Source organism: Petromyzon marinus, chromosome 28, assembly GCF_048934315.1.
Source record: "Petromyzon marinus isolate PM22_M1 ecotype Great Lakes invasive population chromosome 28, UKy_Petmar_22M1.pri1.0, whole genome shotgun sequence".
Taxonomy (NCBI): Eukaryota; Metazoa; Chordata; class Hyperoartia; order Petromyzontiformes; family Petromyzontidae; genus Petromyzon; species Petromyzon marinus.
Genome location: NC_133694.1, coordinates 1,626,154 through 1,650,978, shown reverse-complemented (window position 1 = coordinate 1,650,978; position 24,825 = coordinate 1,626,154). Strand labels below are relative to the sequence as shown.

The 24,825-nt window shown below is 54.7% G+C and overlaps 2 protein-coding genes across 6 annotated transcripts in view; one reads left to right on the top strand and one right to left on the bottom strand.

Moving 5' to 3' along the window:
* The window catches only part of ARHGEF26 (Rho guanine nucleotide exchange factor 26), a 38,352-nt gene extending 20,149 nt beyond the window's left edge, over positions 1–18,203 (top strand). For 2 of the 3 annotated variants that reach the window (XM_032962086.2, XM_032962088.2), the window contains 9 exons: positions 157–306; positions 1,509–1,638; positions 3,808–3,882; positions 7,607–7,696; positions 10,449–10,597; positions 11,325–11,642; positions 13,705–13,793; positions 14,674–14,778; positions 16,553–18,203. In XM_032962086.2, the coding sequence (XP_032817977.2) occupies positions 157–306; positions 1,509–1,638; positions 3,808–3,882; positions 7,607–7,696; positions 10,449–10,597; positions 11,325–11,642; positions 13,705–13,793; positions 14,674–14,778; positions 16,553–16,695 (1,249 nt within the window). In that variant the 3' untranslated portion in view covers positions 16,696–18,203. The remainder of the gene's footprint in view (positions 1–156; positions 307–1,508; positions 1,639–3,807; positions 3,883–7,606; positions 7,697–10,448; positions 10,598–11,324; positions 11,643–13,704; positions 13,794–14,673; positions 14,779–16,552) is intronic. The other variant, XM_032962089.2, reaches the window with a different exon arrangement.
* A 603-nt stretch (positions 18,204–18,806) lies between these two features.
* DHX36 (DEAH-box helicase 36) overlaps positions 18,807–24,825 on the bottom strand; it is a 31,561-nt gene continuing 25,542 nt past the window's right edge. For all 3 annotated transcript variants that reach the window (XM_032962082.2, XM_032962083.2, XM_032962084.2), the window contains exons 22-26: positions 22,814–22,913; positions 21,786–21,876; positions 21,444–21,564; positions 20,553–20,705; positions 18,807–19,958 (exon numbers count right to left, since the gene is read on the bottom strand). In XM_032962082.2, the coding sequence (XP_032817973.2) occupies positions 19,764–19,958; positions 20,553–20,705; positions 21,444–21,564; positions 21,786–21,876; positions 22,814–22,913 (660 nt within the window). In that variant the 3' untranslated portion in view covers positions 18,807–19,763. The remainder of the gene's footprint in view (positions 19,959–20,552; positions 20,706–21,443; positions 21,565–21,785; positions 21,877–22,813; positions 22,914–24,825) is intronic.

Genomic DNA, 24,825 nt, shown 5'->3' with positions numbered 1-24,825 from the left:
CGTCAGGTTCTTAAGTGTGTCACGTGGCCCCGTCAGGTTCTTGAGCATGTCACGTGGCCCCGTCAGGTTCTTAAGTGTGTCACGTGGCCCCGTCAGGTTCTTGAGCATGTCACGTGGCCCTGTCAGGTTCTTGAGCGTGTCGCGTGGCCCGGTCAGGTTCTTCACGGACCTGGAGGCGAGGCACCAGGAGAACGTGCTCGTCCACAGCGTGAGTGACATCGTCGAGCGGCACGCCAAGAGGTTCGACGCCTACGTCAAGTACTGCACCAACGAGGTGTACCAGCAGCGCACGCTCGCCAGCCTGCTGTGAGTGCGGTTGCCCGCAAATCACGCTCACACACGCAGACAAAGATCCCCCGCGTAGCCTCGAGCAGACTGTCGGGGAAAGTGCTCGGAGCGAGCAACTGTTATGGTCTGGGACGGCACGCCTACCAGGGAGTGTCGTGGCCAGAACCGTGCCCGACCGCCTTTGTCTTCCCAGTGCTGATGTTTGCACACTCCACACTGGGAGATCGTTTAAGGCTGAGTAGACCCAAAGGGAAGACCCAGGACCGGTTCAGATATTCCTTACTGATGTTGGCCGTGAGCGGGGAATCGGGATTTTTCAGGTGAAATATCACACTTTCATGTTTGAAAACAAGTTTTGCTGGCTGACGGGAGGGAGGGACTGATGGACGTGTGGGCTGCTCGTTTGAATTACAAGCCGTACAGTGGTGACGCTCACATGCCTCACAGCAAGGAGGTCCTGGGTTCGATTCCCTACTTGGGTGCCTTTCGGCGTGGAGTTTGTGGATTCCCTCCCCAGTTCTGGGTTTCCACCGGGGCTTTTCCGGTTTCATCCCATAGCTAACCCCCCCCCCCCCCCCCCCCACAAAACACACACAATGTGCTTGGTATCGGCCAAGCATTGCTTCACAAAGGTACCGGCAAATCACTCGATGGGGATCACGCACAGCAGAAGCAGCAGCAGCATCATCGCCCCCCCTCGTGCGAAACCTGAGCAAGAACCCTCCCGATAGACGAGTCTTGAGACTCGGCGAGACTTCCCTGGGTAACAAGCATGGCAATAACAACAACCATGGTAATTTTGATTTAAAGCTTTCGTGACTGCAGGGATTCATATTCTTGGTTCTTTCGGTAAAGTCACGTAGAAGGGAAACAATAAAATAATAAAAATATAAAACAATAAAATTCTCACGACGTTTCGACTGCAACACAAGCAATCATCATCAGGTGTGAAAACCACAGCAAGATGATGATTGCTTTTCTTGCAGTCGAAACGTCTTGAGAATTTTATTGTTTATATTTTTATTATTTTATTGTTTCTATTCTACGTGACTTTACCGAAAGAACCAAGAATATGAAACCATGGTAACAGCAACAACAAGCACGGTAACAACAACAAATAGGCCACGGGACATCTGTGAAAAAAGAGCTTCATAGCTCATCGGATTGCTGCAGTATAAATACATATTCTGATTCTGCAACGGGTGTCGCACTGCACACAGGGCCAAGAACACGACCTTCAAGGAGACCCTGGGCAGGCTGGAGGCCCAGCCGGACTGCGGAGGCCTCAGCATGACCTCCTTCCTCATCCTGCCCATGCAGCGCGTCACGAGGCTGCCTCTCATCATGGACGTGAGTTCTCCCTCGACCCGGCTCGGTGCACGGTGAACTCGAGGACGGAGCGGCGGAGAAATTCGGCTCGTTTGCATCGAGCGGCTGATCCCCTCCCCCCGCGTCACCGGAATGGCAAAGGGGATCGCGGCAAGAGGAATTATGAAAGTGGCTCAACATGGAGACGAGAGCTAAGAGAAAGCGAACGCACCTGTCCCGGTTTTTTCCCCGCGTCATCTCCGAGCTGTTCCCCCCCCCCCCCCTGCGTCATCTCCGAGCTGTTCCCCCCCCCCCCCCCCCGCGTCATCTCCGAGCTGTTCCCCTGCGTCATCTCCGCTGGCCCTCCGTCCGTGCCGGGTCACGTTTTTTTTTACTCTTCCCACCGCTCACGACGACGGCCAGGCTATCACCGCGGCCCGCTTCCGTGGCCGTTGCTGACGAGCGTTGAACTGCCCCACTAAACCGTGGCGTGCGGGAGGCTGCCGGTCCCGCGGGGCGTTTCGTCCGAGCAGTGGCAGCCTCCGTTTGCTGCCGAGGACGTTCATCCAGAGCAGCCCCGCGGAGTCATCGAGTTTACATTTATTTGGGGGGCGGCGGCGGGGGGGGGCACGACGCAGTCTATGTTTGAAAGACTTTCAATAAACTAAGCGGTTCGTAAATTAATTTTGGGTGAGATCACGGAATGATCCGGCCAATTTTGATATTTTTTTGCAGTGAAGCCCTCCACCACCCGACTCAGCCACGAAAAACAAATTAAACAAATCAAGCGTACGACCAACCCGAAAACCGATCACGAATCCTAATGATCATTTGCAGCGAAGGCCCCCACTACGTGTTGAAGCGAACGTCAAACAAACCTCAAGGGCTAACCAGGGCGGGCAGCGGTGCCACCTGCTTGCTGTCGCCTGTCGTCCATGCTGGTGCGGGTCTCGCTGCCCGTGTCTCAGAGGGATAGCGCCGGCTTGGGAAGGCCTTAACGCAGCAGTGGATAGATCGTGGCTGCTATCCACGTACGCCGCGTGTTGCCCTTCAGGGCCACGGTGTTGCTGACGAACGCGTGGACATATCTGTGCTGTGTACAGACAAGAACACACTTAAAACGCCACAAGAATGTGGAAGGGGGGGCAAGAGGGGGCTCGGCCCCCTCCAGCCACACCCCCACCCCCCCTCCCCGACCCCCCCCTCCCCGCCAGCCACCCAAGGTGTAAAGTTTATGATATTTACAACTTAGCAATGCAGTAAACGTTCTTGGAAATACAGTACGATGTGGTATCTGGCGAGCGTGGTGGGGAGTGCTGTGGTGAGCGTGGTGGTGAGCGTGGTGGGGAGTGCTGTGGTGAGCGTGGTGGTGAGCGTGGTGGGGAGTACTGTCTTGAGCGTGGTGGTGAGCGTGGTGGTGAGCGTGGCGGTGAGCGTGGTGGGGAGTGCTGTGGTGAGCGTGGTGGTGAGCGTGCGACTCTCGCCGTAAAGTGACCGTCGTGAGCCCTTCCGTTTCGATTTCACAAAAATTCCAAGGTGCATGAACAGACTCACCCCTGCCATATAAGTGTAGAATTTCCACCACCGGTGAAGGGCTGGATCACCCTGCGTAATGTCCCTCGTCGGGTTCCGAAAAAAGTGGCTTTTGAAAAACGTATTTCACGTCGTGTCGAAATTGGGCCTTCGTCTTGACTTTGGATTAAAAACATTTTCAGTGGACAATAATAATAATAATAAACTCTATTTGATGAAGCGCCTTTCGTATCGAAATATCTGAAAGCGCTGTACGCAAAAACATTTTTTTAACTCCACTCACAGGTATAGACAATAATAATAACAATTACACAGTGATCCAATCAGACAACGGGAAAAAGGCAATGCATGGACATTGGTTTTCAAATCTTAAGCAAAGGAATGGCTTCGCCCCCACGATCTCGCTCCGTCATCCGTCAATCAAACAAATGACTGCAGATGCCGGTGTATGGTAGCCAAGAGCACTTGAAGCGAACGCTGTCGCAAGAGCTTACACGTTTGGCGCAACGCTCCTTCGCTGACCGTGCGTGACGAATTAATAAAAAATGGCCGGACAAACGGAGGAGTTTTAACGTGCGGCGTTAACCCGAAAGCCACGGCCTCCGCCGTGGGCCGGTGAGCGAGCCGCCTCACCCGGCACCGCGAGGATCACCGCCCCCGCCCCTCATCCCTTTGCAGACGATTTGCCAGAAGACCAACAAGTTCTCCATCGAGAGCGAGCGGGTCAAGCGGGCACTCAAGGCCGTGAGCAAGGTCAGTCCGGGGCCCGCGCTCCCACCCTGAACCGATGGTGAGATGTTAACTGCCTCGCCTGGTATGCAGGAGGTCGTGGATTCGATCCCGACCCCGACGCCTGCTGCATATCTGGAGTTGTGTGTCTCTCTCCTCGTGGTCACGTGGATTTTTCTCCGGGTCCTCCGGTTTTCCCCTCCACGTTTAGAATCAACATCACTACGCGTTTAGAGTATTTGGCTGCTATAAATGTCCACACGATAAGCCACTTCGTTGAGCTGTCATTTGTGGCGAGGTCGCTTCTGAACAAGAGCTCTACAGCTCAGTGGGCCTTACGTGGTAAAATAAAAAAAAATAGTTTAGTTTATAGTTTTTAGTTTAGTAACTCGGGACGAACCTCTTTACTGGGCCAATCTTAGACTGGACCTGGGTAATTCCTAGGCCGGGAGATCGAGGGTTCGCAGTGGCCATGGAAACCGGCCGTTGGTGAGCACACGCGGTGCAGTGAATAACTCCGCTGTTACATTCCAGAGCATTTACAAAGTGTGGGATTTTTTTGCACACGACACCCGTACCTTGCTTGTGTTTGTGTGAAGGCAAGTGTCGTGGCTAGCGCACTGTGCTTCGAACCCAGCAAACCGAGTTCGATTCCTGCTCACGGCTAACATCAATGACGATTATCTTCAACCGGCCCTGGGCCTCCCCGAGGTCCTGTCAGTCTCAAATGAGTACCCGGCACGATGTGTGAACATCATTCCGGTGGGGAGGATACTGAGATTTATACTTCACCCGACACAGCCTAAGGGACCCCCTGATGGCAGCTGCCCCAGCGATGAACTCTGTCGTGTAATTTGGTAACTATAACCATGGGTTCACCGTGCATATCGCAACTACCGGCTGTGCTCAGAAAAAAAATATATCTAGTTTTATTAATCGTAACTTTGATTCGGCCTTACAACTCGTATACAGATCCCATTTACAACGCTCACCTGAACACAACCGAGGTGAATAGCGACGGAGTGATGCGACCCGGCGGGCATAGGCAGAGCTCTCCCTAGGGGCATGGCGAACGAATCAGGGCGACTGCCCCGGACCCCGGGGTTTGGGGTGGGGGCTGCGCTTCAACGACACGGTGTCAGATGATGTCAGCTACTTCCTTTCTATATTGAAGGCGTCAGGTGGCGGTGGCCCAGAGGGTGGAGTTTGGGAGTTTGCATGGCCCTTAGCATTGGTGGCGGTCAAGCGGTGAGGTGGAAGGGATTGACTGTAACTAGACTTTGATAACACCTGCGGCCCCTCCCTCCCCCGTCCAACTTAATTTGTGTATACTGCACCCGACACGTAGCAAATGCCTCGGTTCGCAGTTTGCTGCTTTTTGCGTTCAGGTTGTTGTTCTTCCCCCGCACCTCTGATTAGCACGGTTGGTTACGTGCAGTGCGAGAGAAAACACGCATCAACATATACATTACATACAATCTGTCCCTGGTGATGCCGGCTGAAAGAGGAGAGGCAAGGCAGCAGCCACCACTCAGCATGGGTCCAGAGTGCCATTGGTATCAGGTGGAAGGTAAACTCATTCAGCTCTTTACAGCCACTGTCCTTGCGGATTTGAATGGCTATTCACAATCGCTAGGGCAAACTAAGACAAAGGTCCCCTGTATAGCCTGAACAGACTGTTGGGGCAAGTGCGGTGAGCGAGCAGCACTTATGAAGGCTGGCACGGCACACGAGGGGGTTGGGTGGTCAGCGCCACGCCCGGCCGCCTTTGTCTCCCCAGTGGCGATGTTTACACACGGCACCGGATAATAATTTGAGGCTGAGTCGACCCTGGGGGAGGCCTAAGATCGGTTCAGATAATCGTCACCGGTGGTGGCCGTGAGCGGGAAGAGAACTCGGGCCGCCGGGTTCGTAGCGCAGTGTAGCGCTAACTGCTACACTACGTGTACACACACACAGGTACACACACACACACAGGTACACACACACACACAGGTACACACACAGGTACACACACAGGTACACACACAGGTACACACACAGGTACACACACAGGTACACACACAGGTACACACACAAAAAAGACAAAGATCCCCCATATAGCCTTAACAGACTGTAGGGGCAAGTGCTGTTAGCGAGCACCTATGAAGGCCGGATCGGTACACGAGGGGGTGGGTGGCCAGCACCACGCCCGACCGCCTTTGTCTCCCCAGTGGCGATGTTTACACACCGCACCAGGTACTCATTTGAGGCTGAGTCAACCTAGGGGAGGCCCGGGACCGGTTCAGATAATCGTCACTGGTGTTGGCCATGAGCGGGAATCGAACCCGAGTCGCCAAGTTCATAGCGCAGCACGCTAACCGCTACACTACCGCGCCCCACACACACACAGGTACACACACACAGGTACATGATTCACAACAACAGGATATTTGTCCAGTGGGTTAGACAAAGTAAACACGTTCTCAACATTCTCGATTCCTCTTTCACTGTTTCGTATCCCAAAGCCAAACCACCCACTCACTCACCTACTAATTTGCTCACTCACCTACTCACTCATCCACTCACCTACTCACTCACCTACTGACTGCCCTACTCACTCACCCACTCACCTACTCAGTCACCCACTAACCTGCTCACTCACCCACTCACCTACTCACTCACTCACCCACCCACTCACCTACTCACCTACAAACTCACCCACTCACCTACTCACTCACCCACTCACCTGCTCACTCACCCACCCACTAACCTACTCACTCACCTGCTCACTCACCCACTCACCTTCTCACTCAACCACTCACCTGCTCAACTCACCTACCCACTCACCTACTCACTTACCCACTCACTTACTCACTCACCCACTCACCTACTCACTCACCCACTCATTCACTCACCTACTCACTTACTCACCCACTCACCCACCCACTCACCCACTTACCTGCTCACACTCCCACCCACTCACCCGCTCACCACACTGCAGGTGAGTCTGCCGCTGCTTCGCCCCTCATACCACTCCGCTTTAGAATTCCCAACAACAACCTTGCTCGATTCAAGGTCCCCATTGACGCTTCTCCATGACACCTATTCAGCGGTGCTCTTCTTGCTCGCCGCTTGGTGTTTTTGGGGCCTTTGCACAGCAACCGTGAGTTAAAATAAAATAAACACATTTGTCTGGCATCCGATGTTTACTGTGGTAATGCGCTTTACGATAATACTATTAATACGGTAATAATAAAACTTACATTTGTATTGTGCTGCTAATGTAACGAAGTGGCTTGGGGGCACGTTTTTTTTTTGTTTAGCCCTAGGGGACCCTCCTGTGGCAGCTGCCCCTGTGCGGCACGGGACAATTGCAGCACCACTGCTGGACCGCTGGCCTGCTCGTTGGCCAGTGGCGGGGCAGCTGAGTAATATTTTTATTATTTAAATTTGACCAGGTAAGGCTCACTGAGCTCCGTAGCTCTTTTTTTGAAGCTACCTGGCTATCACAAAAGATAGCTCAACGAAGCGGCTTATCATCATCACGTGGACATTTATAGCAGCCAAATACTGGATATGCGTGATGTTGATTCTAAATGTGGAGGGAAAAACCAGAAGACCCGGAGAAAAATCCACGCGACCGGAAAGAGACACCGCAAAATCCAAATATACAGCAGCAGGCGTCAGGGTCGGGATGGAATCCACGACCTCCTAGTGACGTGGTTAACATCTCACCCCCCCCCTCCCCCCACTGTGCGTGTTGCAGCTCGTCAAGGAGTGTAACGACGGTGCCAGGAAGATGGAGAGGACAGAGGAGATGTTTACTCTCCAGAAGCAGCTCGAGTTCCGAATCAAGGTGAGGGCCCCCAGCCGTGACCCCCGCAGTGACCCCCGCCGTGACCCCCGCAGTGACCCCTGCCGTGACCCCCGCCGTGACCACCGCCGTGACCCCTGCCGTGACCCCGGGCCCGCACCCAAAAACAAAAGACCTCCCCCCACCGTTGATTCCTCCCACTTTCTACGCCGGCGTAGAAAGTGGCCGGAGCGCTCCAATTAAAAATTATTCTCTCCGCCTCCTGCCCCCCCCCTCCCCGTGAATTTAAATCGCAATTTTGAGTTGGGTAACTTCGCACGTGAAGGGCTCACAGGTGACGTCATCACATCTATCCCCTCTATTTAAGGAATGAAACAGGAGGATTTGTCCGCAAATCTGGTTGTCGCCTGATGATGCCGGTTGTAACTACTGGCGAAATGTCACGGTACTCAGATTGTAAATGTTGTGGATTTTCTCTCCACCACACCGGTGTGCTGTACTAGTAACGCATTGGCACGTTCTGTTTATGCGACAAACCTTACGAATTGGTGGTGTCGGGTTTAACGACACATTTATATTTACCCGATCTAACCCGAAAAAAACCTCTTATTATGGATGATATTGGTCACGAAAGCCTGCCACGTGTTAAAACTGTTTGGTAACTCTTTACGGCACGTACACACCGCAACGTTTACGATTCCGCAATCTCTAAACAGGATGGCACGTGACGGCCCGCTGCTATACCCCGCAAAGTAATTGTGCCATTTAATTTAAAATCACCGGAGGGTTTAAAAAAAAAAGAAATCTGTCAAAGCTCGTTTCCGTTTTTGTTGTGAAATGCCAAGGGACGCTTGCCTCCAGCGGCGCCACTGGACTTGCAGTGCAGCGTCCGCCGGTTCGATGCCATCCCCTGGTGTGGCAGTTGCATGACGTCGCCTCCTGTCCGCCCAGTGCCATGTAAATATTTCCCGTGTGGCAGCAGTGACGCGGTGTTCAGGAGCTCGATGCCAATGTCGAGGTCTGCTGCCGCTGGCCACGCACGAGAGGGCTCCAGCAGAGAGAGACAGGGAGAGAGAGAGACAGGGAGAGAGAGAGACAGGGAGATAGAGAGACAGGGAGATAGAGAGACAGGGAGAGAGAGAGAGAGACAGGGAGAGAGAGAGACAGGGAGAGAGAGAGAGGGAGAGAGAGACAGGGAGAGACAGGGAGAGAGAGACAGGGAGAGAGAGACAGGGAGAGAGAGACAGGGAGAGAGAGACAGGGAGAGAGAGACAGGGAGAGAGAGAGACAGGGAGATAGAGAGACAGGGAGAGAGACAGGGAGAGAGAGGGAGAGACAGGGAGAGAGAGAGATATGGAGGAGTTCTCGCAGCGCTTCCACTCGTCCACTGAAATTAGCTCCATCACGGCGGTCTGCCACCTCGTCCCCACTCGCACCCCTGCGGCTCGCGGCGATCGTTCTCCATCGACGAAGGAGATGCGTGACGAGGTCGCGCTGTTCATGGTTTTTCCCGACGCGGTCGATGGTCACACCACCCGGTGTCTTGTGTGTGCGTGGAACTTCTTTCGCACCGTACGCAGCCAACCGTGTTAAAGCGGAGTTCTCTGAGGAGGTTGAGGAGTGCTAAAGCCAGGAGGTGCGATGCTTGGCGATGATGATTAAAGATGATGGTGACGATGCTGATTGACAGGTGGCGTTGTCAGCGAGGTGTCGCCCTCGCTCCTGGAGTTGACAAACCAGCCGGACGGCTCGTCGCTCGCTCATGGGCGCGTCCCGGGTATTGATGTCAGCACGACGGACAGCAGCACCGGGCTAGGGTATCGCTGACTCGTGCGTTACGCAAGCCGGCGGAGGGCTCCAGTGTTGGGGAGGGAGGGAGGGAGGAGGGTTACTGTTAATGGTAATTATCGTGACACCACAGCAGCTGCTGCTGTTGTTGTTTTTGTGGAGGCAGCAGCAGCTGCTGCTGCTGTTGTTGTTGTTAGCCGGGGCAGTGGTGCACGGCTGTGACCCAGCGCTGTTGCGGATGCAGCGGCGAGGGGTGTTGGATCGCTGCACAGATTGTGTGAAGCTGCCTCTTCCCGAGGAGTTGCAGCGTACCCCCTTGGTTCGCCAGGAGGAGGCGGTACGGCAGGCGGACTCATCGCCATCTGTGTGGGGGTTAGCTCCGAGGGGACGGCGAATCGAGGCGACCGCCCCGGGCCCCGCGATTTGGAGGGGGGGGGGGGCGGCGGCCGCGCTTCCACGTCAGCGCGTCACATGTCGGACTTGCGGCTTCGTTTGAAGGCACTGGGGGCGGGGCCATACACGGGGGCGGGGCCATACACGGGGGCGGGGCCATACACGGGGGCGCGCACCTGCGGTGCGGAGGTGACGCGATGCCTCATCCAAAACAGCAGCTCGCAAATCCCCGCAGGCGATTAGTGCGACAATGATGCAACGAACGCACAATGGCACCCTGCCCCCCTGCCCCCCAGGGCCGGATTTACACTCGAGCCTGCCCCTGGGGTCCACCAGAGCAGAAGACCCCAAAGCGACACACCCCCACCTCCCCACCCTCCCTCCTTCCCTGCAAGGGATTTAAATCTTGTTCTGCTTCTTCTCCGTACGTACGGCTGATGCCGAGTGACAGCTACAATCTGAAGGGACTAACGGCCGACGTTTTGAACGTTTGTCACGAATGGCTCGCCGTGTTACAGCGCGAGGAGGAATTGTCATCATTACGATTCACGATTATAATTATTTTTACATGAACAAAAAAAATCCATTCCCCCCCCCCCCCGCCCCCCCACAGCCATTCCCGCTGGTGTCGGCGTCACGCTGGCTGGTGAAGCGCGGAGAGCTCACGTCGCTCGGAGGGGATGGGGGACTGTTCACGCGTCGCAAGCAAAGCCTCACGCTGCTGCTCTTCAACGACGTCCTCATCGTGACGCGCAAGCGCGGGTCGGTCCTAGCGCAGCACACAAAGCTCCCCCGCGTAGCCTTCGCCGCGCCGCTGGGGCAAGTGCCGTCGGCGAGCGACGCCCGGCCGGCGCGGCATGGCGGCGTGTGGCCAGCGCCACGACCCGGCCGCTTTTATCTCCCCGGTGCCGATGTTGTACGCGTCGCACCACGGACTCGCTCTGAAGGCCGAGTCGACCTAGGGGGTGGTGGGGTAGGACTCGTGCCAATATATTCGCTGCCGTTGTCGTTCGCGAGCGGGAATCGAACTCGTATCGCCGGGTTCGTAGCGCGGTGCGCCAACCGCTGCGCCGCCGCTCCCCGCGCCGTCGGGCACCACGTGGGGCGTCAGCCAGGGGTCGGGCACCACCCAACCATACCCACGGCAGCGTAGAGAACCTCTGACCTGTGACCCGATGATTGATGGACGATGACGACGATGGTGACGATGACGACGACGCCGCTGCTGGTGGCGGCGATGGACGTTGCCGCTAGCGCTTAGGGTGGTGGTGCCGGTGCCAGAGGCAGCGGTGACGGACGAGGGTGATGACTACGATGGCGACGCTGCTGCTTGTCATGCCGAGGCAACACGATGGCGGCGCTGCGCTCGGTCGCGGTCCTGGTGGTCGTGGAGGCGGTGGAGGTGGCGGACGAGGGTCGATGCCGCCGCCGCCGCCGCTCACGCGCAGCCTGACCCCCCGTCCCCTCACCCCTGACCCCCTGTCGGCAGAGAAGAGGCATACCTGGTCACCGACTACGGCCTGGGCCAGCACCTCATGGTGGACAGCGACGACGACGACCAGCCGGCCGCTCAGCAGCAGCAGCAGCCGCAGGCCTCCGCGCCGGGGGCCGCGGGGGAGAGCGGCACAGCGGGGGGCGCCGTCGGCCCCTCCCCTTCCGGGGGGGCCCCCGCCGCCGCCACCGCCTCGAACCCCCGCAGCAGCCTGATGCTGCTGCGGCAGGGATCGCTCGCCAACTTCTTCCAGGTGGTGATCGCGAGGAACCACGCGGGCGAGCGCGTGGAGCTCAACCTCCTGGCCGACTCGCCGTGAGTGACGCCGCCGCACGCTCCCCCAGGGTCAAGGGTCAAATCGACTGTTCCACAACCAGTGGGGGGCGGGAGGGGTGAGAAGGGGGGGGGGGGCGGGCCGCAAGAGGCTGCGGCGCAGCGACCGTGCGGGAGGAATTGCGGGACACCACCATGCCCCCCACCACTTATAAAATTGGTGGGGGGCATGGGAGGGAGGTGGGTGGAGGTGTACGGGAGTGGGGTATGGGGATCAGTGGTATTATTTGTGGGGGGCCTCCAGACCATAAAGGCTGAGAAGCGCCGCCTCCATTCCGGTCTGGCCAGAACGGGCCGGAGATCGCCGTTTCGGGAATGATTGTGGTACCCCTGCACGTCCATCTCACCTTTCTCACCGGTGCGCCGAGAGTTGTGGTTGTGTTGTCCGAGATTCGTGCGTAAGGTCGTGAACAGGCTTCTCTTTCTGCTGAATAACGATATTGGTCTAGAGAGCCGACGATCGGCCGATGGGGGCTGAGACTCTTTCAGTTTATTTGTGGAGACGCAGAACGGAGGTCTGCGTACACAGCACGTGCCGACCGGCAGGGCGGCTCAGCGGCGGAGTCAGCGGCTCGCGATCGGAAGGTCGCGAGTTCAACTCCTGGTTGGGCATGGGGTTGACTCAACCCATCATCATCATCATCCCTCTGGGGGGGTCGATAACGGGAGTACCACTCCGTGTGGAAGTCAACAGCGGGTCCTCTATGGATAAACTCGCCCCCCCGGCATAGGAACGTGGAATTTCCACCGCTGGCTCAGGAGATACCGTTAGCCTCGGTGGCTCTTTTTGAGTGGCTGGAAATCGCTTTGGCTTGAGAGCGGCGCGCGTGGAAAACCACAAAACCGTTGCTCGTCTCTCCTCCGGGCCCGTAACCTCAGCCTCACCCTTGCCTCCCCTCCCCCTTCTCTGCCTCTGGAATGCCGGGCATGCCGAGGGGAAAAGCCACTCATCATCCCACAACTCGTCGCCCGAGATGGGATTTAAATGTTTTTATATATATAAACTCTCCCTTGGGATGGCATGGGCAAGCGGCGTGCGCAGCTGCAGGGGGAAGGAAAAAAGGGCAAAAGATGTAATTCCTGTTTAGATTTCAGTTCCCTCGTTGACAAGGGCTGTGTGCCGGGTTCCTCATCGCCCGCCGCTGTGCGGACTGCCCGATAACACGAGCAGCGCATTTTCTGAGAAAGTCGACAGTGGTTACGTTATGGATGGACTCGCTCCGGCCATAGGAATGTGGAAGTTTGACCCCTGGCTCTGCAGTACTGTAGATGGTTGGCGGATAATGTGCGGTGGGGCGTTTTCTGAGCAAGTCAACAGCGGTTACGTTATGGATGGACTCGCTCCGGCCATAGGAATGTGGAATTTCAAACAGCTGGCTCTGCAGGACTGAAGATGGGAGATGAGCGCTGGTGGTTCATCTGAGCAGCAAGAAGTGAACGTTGACGTTGTTTCAAGGCGTTAATTTTAGTGTTGTTTCCAAAAAAAACGAAGCGGTAACAGCGGGTACAAGTACAGTGCTTGCACTCCTGCCGCCCACGCTTGGGAATTGAAGACGTTCTGCAGAAACCCCGCGACACCGGCGCAAGTTTCCAGGCCCCGGTGGCGTGGGAGGCATTTCCACTGGCACCCGGGTCGCCGGGTTGTTGCGACGAGTTCATGAACTGGCCGGTGACGAGGAAGTCCGGCGTGAGTGAGCGTATGAACTGCTTGCAAGCGTAAAGGCCCCGTTTCCATGTCGGCCCGGTTTCCGTGGCGGCCCGGTTTTCGTGTCGGCCCGGTTTCTGTGAAGGCCCGGTTTTCGTGAAGGCCCGGTTTTCGTGAAGGCCCGGTTTTCGTGTCGGCCCGGTTTTCGTGAAGGCCCGGTTTTCGTGAATGTCCGGTCTCCGTGGCGACCCGGTCTCGCTTACATTCCCTGATTCTGTGCTTTGCTGTTTTTTGTTGTTCGAAACACATGAACAAATATTTTGACCGTGAATGTGTCAAAATAAAAAAATATATATTAACCATAGACACACGGCGTTTGCTTTTGCAATCACCTGCCAGGAGCGAGCGGGCGCGCTGGGTCTCGGCGCTGCGACGATGGAAGAGAGAGAACGAGGACAGCGAACACTCCGAGTCGGCCGAGCGCAAAGGTGACTCACGCACGCGTGGCCGCGATGCCACCACCGGTGGATGTATTTTATGTGCGTATACGCGCGTCATTTTCAACAACAAACAACAACAGGTTGCCGAGGGCAGACCCAGAGGCCCGAAATGTTAAGCACTCGGCAATAAACGGCACTTGTAAAAGACAAGAGTCTAACACTTGTCTTGAATCGAGCAAGGATATCATTGTTAAGAGCCTGGGGAATAAAAGATGACGATGGCGATGATGACGATCACGATGGGGGAGGGGATTCCACAGTGGATCGGTGCAATCCGCACTTGAAATCCGCAGGTGTCCGGTTCGATTCCATCTCCCGGAGGCATGGCAGGAGAATCAGTGGCGCAAGTTTATTGAATTCCATCTCCCCCCCCCGCCCCCACACCTGTCCCCCCCCCAGCAGTGTGATTTGGATCATCACGGTTGATCGGCAGGTCACGTGTGGTAGGGTAAAGCGTGGGTACTCCGATCTCCTCCACGAGTGTGTGTGTGGAATATATTGACGTACGTGGTCGAATCAAGGAGTGGTTCTTTGGGTCGGCCTCCCTTCGATGGCCGAACGCCCTTCTGCCCGCAGTGGCGAGACCGAGCGATCACCGGGCCGAGCCGTTAAATCCAGCCGAGGCCCTCGTTACCCACAAGTTACTGAATTGGATTATATAAAAAAAACCCCACGTGCAACGCCGCCACCCTCCTAGCAGCCCAGAGCTGCGCGCGAAACATTCGTGGAGGCCCGTGAACTTCTTTCGCACCGTACGTAGCCAATCGTGCTAAACGGTGGTGCAACAACGGCGCCAATGCCAGAGCGTGCCGAGGAGTTAGCGGCCGTGCCACGATGGCCGTTCCGTGTCCGCGTCTCCTCCCGCCAGACCTCACGCAGGTGGAGATGATACGCACCTACATGGCCGTGCAGCCGGACGAGCTGTCGCTGCAGATGGCCGACGTCGTCCTCGTCTACAAGAAGACGGCCGACGGTGCGTAGGCCCGCCTCGCCCGCCGCACCGCCCGCGGTGGGGCCGCACACGTCCACCGCGAGGCTCGAGCGGCCACGGTGGGGCCGCACACGTCCACCGCGAGGCTCGAGCGGCCACGGTGGCTGGCCGCCGAGTTCGTGGCCCTGCAAGCCGGGCCCACGGGCCGGCCATGACCTGATGCTTCATTTCACACGGCCCGTGGCCGTCCACACACTTACGCCTTCCGCTTCGTGTCGGCCCGCAACACAATATTTATCTCTTCGCTGCGAGCATCTTGGCCGCCGTTAATCGAGCACCAGAGGGGTTGGGGAATGCTTGGAAACTGGCAACAACGCCGCTTCTAATTCAGTGCCCTCAGCGACTCCTGTCACTGCGAGGGTCTTTTGCATTCATAAAAAAACTAAAATGTAACATTGGGGAAGTGTCTTCATCCCCCATCTCCGCCACCACCATCCACTCCGTCCACCCAGCACTACAAAATGCGTTCGTAGATTGGCATGTGGTGTGTGGTGGGGTAAAGTCTGGGTACTCCCACCTCTGCCAAGACATCTGGTCGGCCCGGAATAATCGCTCTCAAGTGCTGCCTCCAGTGGAGGCCCTTCTGCCATCAGGGGCTCAAGTTGGCAGTTGCAGGGCTGAGCCTTCACCGTGCTTGTGTTTTACCTCGAGGCCGAAGGTCCGCTTTCTTCGCTTGGCCAACGCTTTAACCGGGCAACGACGACTGCAATCTGCCACGCTGCGCGTTCAGCCGGAAAAAAAGCGCGCATAGTTGTTACAACTAAAGTCGGCTCGTAACACGCTAACGGGGGAGAGAGGGGGGGGTGGGTGTTAACACGCATAGCGTGGGGGAATTGTCTGCGCAGAGTCGAAGTGAGTGAAGGTCGGTGTGATGATGCAAAGCCAACAAGCCATCACGTTCCGATCGGGGGAGACTTTGAACCTATGCACAGTGCACTTGAGTTTGGTGTAGTCGTAAACAGGTACTTCACACCCACACGTCCATCACGATTCATTCACAACATTCATTTACCCAGGAAAGCCTCGCCGAGTCTCAAGTCCATCTAAAAGGAGGGTGCTGCTAAACTAATTCACAACTCTAGATAGTTTGTAAGTATATATTTCTCTTTGTTTATAACCTTTTTAATGGTTTGTTCAGTTTGAGTTTTTATATGATGATGGCCCTTTGAGTGGCAGATTTGTGCCAGAAAGTGGCACAAATAAAATCGGCTCGATTGGCAAATGTAGCGAGTCCCTCGTGGATTTTAAGTTTTCGTGGCTGCAGGGGTCCATACTCTTTGGTTCTTTCGGTAAAGTAACGTAGGTAGACAATAAAATAAATAAAATATTTTATTTTATACCTACGTGACTTTACCGGAAGAACCAAAGAGTATGAGTCCCTCGTGCTCACAAAGTGACATCACTGGATGTCACGTGAAAGTAACATCACAAGCAATGTCTCTTTCTGTGGCGCATTCTACTCCAATTCAATCTGAAACACCAACAAAAATTAAAATCTTCCCAAATTTAGCATCTTGGACATTAGCCTTTTTTTAAGCCAGGAAAATATCACGAGTTTGTGGCCTGTAATGTGCGTGTGCATGTGTGCGACTCATGCAAATTAGTAACCGGTGCGATGTGTAAACATCACCTCTCGGGGAAACAAAGGCGGCCGGGTGTAGTGCTGTCCACGCCACCCCCTCGTGTACCATACCGGCTTTCAAAGGCTACACTGGGGACGGTGGGGGATCTATGTGTGCTTGTGTGTGCGCTGCAGGCTGGTACGAAGGCGAGCGTTTGCGTGACGGAGAGAGGGGATGGTTCCCGGCGGCCTGCGCTCAGGAGATCACGTGCCACGCGGCCATCCAGAGGAACATGCAGCGCATGGGCCGCCTGCTGGGACTGGAGACCAACGTCTAAAAGCCATTGCCAGCCACCGCAAGCGCAGCCGCGCACACAACCAAACGCAGTCACGCAACCACACGCAACCGCGCACGCACGGGCACACATTGGCCAACGCACTCTCCGGATTATAGCAAGACGCTCCCAGAGAGTAAGAGACATCGACTTCCGCACAAAGCGAGGGAAACCGATACAGAATTGAGATTGTGCAGAGCGGTGTTCTTCATCGCAAGGCCCCGTGGGCCACTGGCGGGCCCCTGGTGGCATTTAGTGCAGCTTCCGACAATACACGAATGGTGAAAACACAACCCCATCATCACCATCATCGTCATCGTGGTGCTGCGGTCACAAACCCCCCAATGGTTTCAAATGGTGTGGCGGCCCTCACACCGACGATGTCTTATTGGCAAAAGTGCCCTCCCCCCCCCCATGAATATCACTGCTGGATAGCAACAACACCACCCAGCGACTGAAAAAACACTCGGCAGGAACCTTCTGACAGCGAGTCCCAAGACTCGGTAAGGCTTTCCCGGTTAAACGAACAGAATAGTCATAGCATAGGCAAGAGGATGAAACACACGCCTACCGGATGATAAGATGCATCATCCCCACGCTTTAAGAATACAGGGGGCGGGTGGTGGGAGGGGGAAATAGTTGCGTCTTATGATCCGGAAAATGCCGTAACCGACTTAATCAACAATCGCAAACCAAAAATGCAGATGCCCACACGCCAAGCAACATGCACTCGAGCGGACTGCTACAAGGCGGCGTGAACGGAAAGAAAAAAAAGCCAAAGTGGACGTGACGATACAGGGTGCTTCAAAAAAATGTTAACACTTACATGGGACTGCCGTTTTCAATCGTAAAACAATGGATAATACACTGTGTCGTGATAACAAATGTCATGTTAATAGCTTCAAAAAGTCAGTCCCCACTTGTTCGCCATCGTTGTCAACGCACGCCTGGAATCTTCTCCAGGCGGTCTCCAGAGCCCTGAGGGCATACACGTCACATGGTATTGTTGCAAATTCTCAGCAGTGTTAAAAACATGTTTCTGAAGCACCCCGTTCATAACCTATGAAATAAAAATCACAAATAGCACTTGAAAGGAGGGTATAGCGGGAGACATTTGATTTTGGTGGCCAATCGGGCACCACCTCCACGAAGGCGCCTTCGACCTCCGGGGACGGAGAGGGCCCGGAGGTGCGGCAGGGTCATTGGGTCACGGCGGATATCGTGACGGTCGGATGAATACGCGACGTTGCCCGAAACCTACTGCCTGCGCTCTGGAACCTACCCAGCGTGCCGTTCGTTGCTGCCGTGTTCAACTCTCCTCCCTCTATCTCTCTCGTTTGCTTGCAACGCGATGCAATTTACAGGGAAACGGCCTTTTGCAACAAGAAAAGCGTCCTTTTAAAATGTCCGCGATGGGAGTCCTCGGGGAAGCGTTTCGAGTTCGGATTTTTAGACAAATCAATTGTACATTCATATCATGTATATTTTAATAAATGTCACATGTATACCCACTCTGCGACATTATTTTGCTACAGCAAAAGCCTAAAACGTCAAGCAGCCAGTAGCAAAAGGCAGAATTAAAGAGTCTTGACACGCTTGTCGAAAAACGAGCGAGGTTGTTGCGAGGGCTTGAGGGAACAGACGAGGGTATTCCAAAGCGGAGCAGTGCGAGGAAAGCAGGGAGATAATTGTAGTGACCTGCAGTGTGATGGGTGAGTGGGTGGGTCAGTTGTTGTGACCTGCAGTCTGATGGGTGAGTGGATGGGTGAGTGGGTGGGTCCGTTGTTGTGACCTGCATTGTGGTGAGTGGATGAGCGAGTGCATAAACGGGCGAGTCTTTTTGTGGCCTGCAGTGTGGTGGTGGTGGCTGCACAGTACGGATGAGACGGAGCAGTCGGTGTTTGGTCGGCAGAGTCCTCAATAAGGGTGGAGGAATCAATAAGTGAAGTTCACGGGAACAGTAACCACGGTAGTAGCAATAGCAGGGTGATGAGGAGGCGCCTGACCGCCAGTCAAGTGTACTCCTGAATTAAGATTACAGTTTGCAAATAACGGGTGTTCATTTTATTATGTCGGTACGCCAAAATAAACTGCCACGCCAGTTATGCATTAAACACTGGTCTGAAAGCAAGTTTATTTATAACAATATACAAAGCTTTGCTTTGATTTTACAATTCAAAGCTTGTAAAGCAACGGTTTATAGGGATTCTGCACGACTGCAGAGGTGTTAACGTGGGCTCAGTGCCAGTGCCTTATCAACCTGTTTCAGCCTTATTCTTCCTCTCACCGATACTCCCTCTTTCTCACTGCGTGACTGGGCCAAGCCGGGCCAATGGCGAGCCAGCCCGGCGTGGACCAGGAGGTGGCACCAGGTTGGTTTTCCCACCGCAGAAGCCGCACCGCCGCCGCCGCCGCCGCCGTCAAACGCGACGAACGAGCGTGTGGAGGACGCGGCGACGCGTTCCAGCTGCGCGCTCTGAACATGCCCCATTAGCTCCACCCCGGGGCCCTGCTCGGCACCCGAGCCACATTCAGATGCGAGGCCGGCAGCACGTCACGGTTTGGTTTCCGGCTCGGCACGGATAAACCGGCCTGTGGAGAAAAAAGACGGCCCGTCGTACCGTGATGGCACCGAGCTGGGGCGGCTCGGATGTGGCAAGTGGAAAAATGGGGTGAACGATAGAACTGCGCCAGGTGACGCTTACAGTGTACTTCAACAGAGCAGTGTGCGTTATCCATTTTTGGTTACGATCCACTGTAGAATGCTCTTGCCCACTCGTAAGACTTCTTGTAACTTTTACGAACGCCCATTATCGTAATGCTCAGTTAATGTTTTTTTTATCGCATACCAAACTTACAACATCGCTACGATATCCGGAACACATTTAGTACTCTGGCCCTTGGCTTGGGGCTGTCAGGTTTCATGCAGAGTTTACGCTCGGGGCAGGGTGGGGCTGTGTTAATTTGCTGGGTTGTGTGGTGGCGTTGCTGTCCGACGGTGTGAGGGTGCGTGGGTGGGACAGCGAGATGAGCGAGGCGAGTGGGGTAAGCGGGGTGAGCGGGCGGGCGGGCTAGTAGGCGCGATGGGACGGGCCCCCGAACCCTCCTCCACTCCCGCCCCCACCCCCACCACCGCCCTCCTCCGTGGTGATGAGGTCGATGATGGCCTTGAGGAGCGCCGATTCGGACGATTCGCGTTGCCACTCCACGGGGCTCGGCCGCGTGATCTTCTGCTCCAGCAGCGAGTCCAGCTGTTTTCTCAAGTCCTGTTGTGGGGGGTTATTACCGCGAACCATTCATTATAATCGTAGTAATAATTTAAAAAAAACCTGATTCGTTATTGAGTTTCAGGCAGGGCCATGGAAGGATCTGGCCAATTCTTTTATGAGACATTCCTCTCCCCACCACCCCGACATAGCCAAACAAATTAAATTACCACGCATACAAGCATTAAGCACACCAATTATTATTACTGTTCTTTCAGCTCACCGGTAAGATGACGAACGACGTTTTACAACAGAAATTTGGCCATATCGCTTCGTGGCCTAACCCAAAAATCAAACGTGAATCGTCATATTAGCTTCGAGAAACCTACGTGTTGAGTTACAATAATAAACTCAAAGTCCTATGTCAGTCCACTGCTGGTAGAAGGCCTCCCGACGGCCAAGTCGGTCACGGAGAGGTGGTGTGACCACACTTCACCACGCTGCGGGTCGGCGCAGCGGTGGGGGACCAGGTCCGGACGATCGCCGCTGCGTCACGGGCTAAGGTTCGGCTAAACCGCGGCGGGCCCGGGGAAGCAAGCCGTGGACCCGCCGAGACAGAAGGGGGCGGCAGCGACGGAAGAGGCGTCCTCTCACCTTGACGAGGGAGGCGATGCGGAAGGGCGAGCGGAACACGATCCACTCGTCCACCGAGATGGTGTCTTGGTCCTGGTCGCGCTGCATGCTGATCTCTCCGCCGAAGAAGAGCAGCGAGTAGGGCGACACCTCCGTGCAGTCGTACAAGAAAATCTATCAATCCCGCAAGTTCATCCATTCATTCATTTGGATTAAACTTCGGCTCCTGCTAAACACCGGAAACTGTTGACAGGGCCGTCCATAGAGGGGTGTGGGGCCCGGGGCAAATCCCACACCGTGTGGACCCCCTGACGAAATTAAAAAAACCGGGAGTATCACAACTGACACCGTGACATCAAAAAGCGGGCCCCCCCATCCCAAAGCATGGGGCCCGGGGCAGTCGCCGCGATTAGTCAACCCCCAGGGACGTCTCTGCCTGTTGAACATCGGCTCCTGTGCTGGAGGGATACTGCCACCGAGTCATGGTTAACACGCTGGTATTGCGATACAGACATCGCCGGTTCGATTCGATTTCCTCGCGCAGCAGTTAAAACAACGCTCCCAGCTTTATCTTAAATATCCCACTACCTCTGTCCACGCAGCGGTGTGAATCAGTACGCCACAGTCAGCCGATCGGCAAGTCGCACGCATGGTGAATTAAAATGTGCGTGCTCCAACCAGCCCATCTCTTCTCAGGAGGCCCATGAAATAGAGCCAGACAGCCGATTGGGCCCTTCCTCCTGAAATCAATAAAATCTTTCAACCTTAATGCATGTTGAACTTCTTTCGTACCGTACGTAGCCAACAATGCTAATCGTAGGTGTGGGGGGAGGACAAAAAAACTAAACACACAAAGCCCGAATGAAGACGGTGAAAACCCCCGGGTGGGCAAAGTGAACTCGGCTGACTCACGTTGGTGGTCTTGAGCTTGAGGTGGTAGACGAGCCACTGGTGCCGGAAGTCCGACTCCTCGGCATTCACCGACTTGGGGTGGATGGAGACCTTGCCGTCGGGCTTCGTGTACACCTTCACCCTGGCCGGGACACGCGCAGCAAACACCTTCTTCACTTCGCCGCCAATTACAGCCAATCCCACCCCCCCGCCCCGTGCCACCGGCATATCCACGCTGGGATAGGTGGCTTTCCACTTGCTGCGAACATTTTTTGAGGTTTGCTCAGTGGTGTGCGGAGCGCATTTCGGGAGTCGCCCGTCTAGACGACATCCGATCGCAGCGCCTGGCAAAGCGACACCTACCCTCTCCTCTTCTTACTGAAGCTGGGCCGGATCTTGGCCACCTTAGGGTAAAGGCCTGCGCAGATGACCGCCTTCACCAGCTTCTCGTTGCCTGCGCACAACGACCGAGACAGACGCCGCGTCCCGCACCCTTCGATTAGCACAGTTGGCTACATACGGTGCAAAAAAATAGAGTTCAACATACATACTACATGAAACACTACGCACACTACGCTATACACTTCACTATTATTCACTACACCACGATATGAAATTGAAAACTAGTTTGTTGTCCAAACCCCCGCACCTCTGATTTGCACAGTTGGGCTATGTACGGTGCGAAAGAAGTTCAACGTACATACGTACGTACAGACATACGTACGTGCGTCCCCTAATGGGCCTTTGTGAGCGGTCGCCCCTTTTGCACAATGCGCAATCGAGTGACGCACGACAAACAGGGCCAGGTGGTATTGGCCCATTATCCTGAACAGGACGATCGTCCAAATACGCTAAACCATGCCTCTGACAAAAGTTATTTTTGTACGGTCCACCGGTTGAGTGACAATACAATTTTTGAACAGAAAGACAGGAGCAAATTTCCAAAATGTCAAAATATGATTTACGCAAATATTAGCTCTTACTTATTTGCAGGAAGTGTAACTCAGCACCTGCTTCCTTGTGCCTCTGTACAGTTGTAGAATATATATAGAGAACAGAACAATTAAATAAAATATCAATTATTAAAAAATAAACTATATTTTATTTTACAAGGAAAGGTCTACCGAGCCATATAGCTCTTTTTCAGAAGCGACCTGGCCACAAATGATAGCTCAACGAAGTGGCTTATCATCGTGTAGAAATGTACAGCAGCAAAATAACTCTTTAATCCACACGACCACGGGGAAAACATGCAAACTCAGGGTCGGGACCAAATGCAAGACCTCCCGCATACCAGGCGAGGTGTTTAACATCTTGCCACCCACGGCGCCAAACGGGCGGTGACCGTGACGGTGGCCCGGGGGGGGGGGGGGGGGGAGGGGCAGCGGTACCCGAGTGCAGGTTGGCCTTGGGGTCGCGGGGATTGCTGTTGTCCACAAAGCCGGCCGCCTGTAGGTGCTCCGCAAACTGGTCCTTCATGTTGTGCAACATCTGTATGGGGAGAGACGCACGCGCACCACAGCCAACGTCGTCGCCACCGTTCCTCAACAGACACGCAGCGCGGCTCTCGGCCCAACCCCCCCCCCCACACTCCGTCATAACACCACAAATACTAGGAAAGGTAAAAGGCGCAGCACTGCAATTGTCTGCTCACGCCACTGATTGCGTAAGGGGACCAAACCCACTTGAGGGAGTTCTGGCGAGGCTGCTTTTCTTTCTTTTGTATGGCTGATGTAGATGCAGATACAACAACTACACATTCGGGTGGTCAAGTCAGAAACTGCCTCAGGAGCAAGCTAGTGTATCGCTGTAATGAGAGCCTTTTTATAAACGGTATTTATTTGGGCAACTTTTCCACACTGGCAGATGTCTCAGAAGAAGCAGAAGAATTCACACTTTACTTCAGCACTGAGTTTACGTGATCCAGCATCATAATAGCAAGTTGTTATTTTCATGCTTAAAGTCACTATGACCAAAATGGAAACTTTAAGACGATTGCATTGCACACACGTCTAACTTGTGTGGTGTCAAGGGATATATAAATCTGATCACACACACACGTATAACAAATGGCATTCGCCAATAGCGTTGACGTCACCACGGTGCCTGTGCCAGGCTAAGTGCACTTTAAGGCCACGTGAAGTGTCTTATGGCTGCTGGCAGGAGGTCACAGGACAGATCCAGGTGGCATGGGTTGACTGACTGAGATGACTTGCCAATGCACCAGCTGTGCCCCCTAATGTGCCAAATTGCTGTGTTTTAGCTGCCTGGCGCTCCGCTCGTTGTTGTGAGCGTCGCTCCTCTGTCCTCCATTGTTGCTGGAGAGCGACTGCCTCCAACTGCCCAGTAGCAGCGTCCTTCACGAGCCTCCTCCACAGACCCAGGATGGATCGTTGGTAGGCCACCCAAAATGTTTCTAACCGGCAAAGATTTTCTATTAGGGGGGTCCATGTTTCGCAAGCGTAGAGAAGGGAGGGCATGACTGTGGCCAAGAAGACCTGAAGCTTCGTGTGGAGCGACAGACCAGGTAGCTTCCACACAGCGTTACGCAACCGATGAAAATATAATGCCGGTCGACTGATTCGGAGTGAGACCTCTGCTGTCAAACCGGAGCCGGTCATGAGCACACTGCCCAGGTATGGGAAACTCTCCACTCTCTCCACAACTGCCCCATCACCAATTGGGAATTGTGGGGGGTGGAGTGTATGATGGTAAAAAATACCCAGGCAGGTGCTTAGTTTTGGTGGGGCTGATGGTAAGGTCCCATCTCTTGGTGGCACGCTCCAGGTTCAGCAGCACCACATCCAACTCCTCCTCTGAGTGAGCAGCAATTACCAGATCATCGGCATACATAACATGGTTAACCAATAGGGAGCCATCCCTTGACTGCATCTGGGCATCGATCAGCCTCCCATTGTATTTGTACTAGATGGAGATTCCTCCGGTAAAGCCATACAAGGGGCTTCATGAAGCACGTGGTGTAAAAAGATGTTAAATAATGTGGGAACCAGAGGACATCCCTGTTGCACCCCAAGGTGAACAGGGAATGGCTCTGACTCCCGGCCACATAGTTTTACCCGTGCCCGCTCACCATCATGAAGGTCCTTAATGATCTTGAGCATAGTCAGAGACTCCGAAAGCACGAAGAACAACCCAGACCCCAGGCCTATTGAGGTATCATAGCCCTTGACCAAGTCAATGAAGCAGAGATGTAGGTCCTGTCAGAATTCCCTACACCTCTGCTGTAGCAGACGGACAGAAAATATGGCATCTGTGCAGGACCGCCCTGGCCTGAAACCACATTAGGGCTCCCAGCCTCTCCTCAGCGTGCCTGGCAAGGCGATGTTGAATAATCCTTGCCAGGACCTTTCCCAGTACACTGAGGAGTGAAATGCCCCTGTAG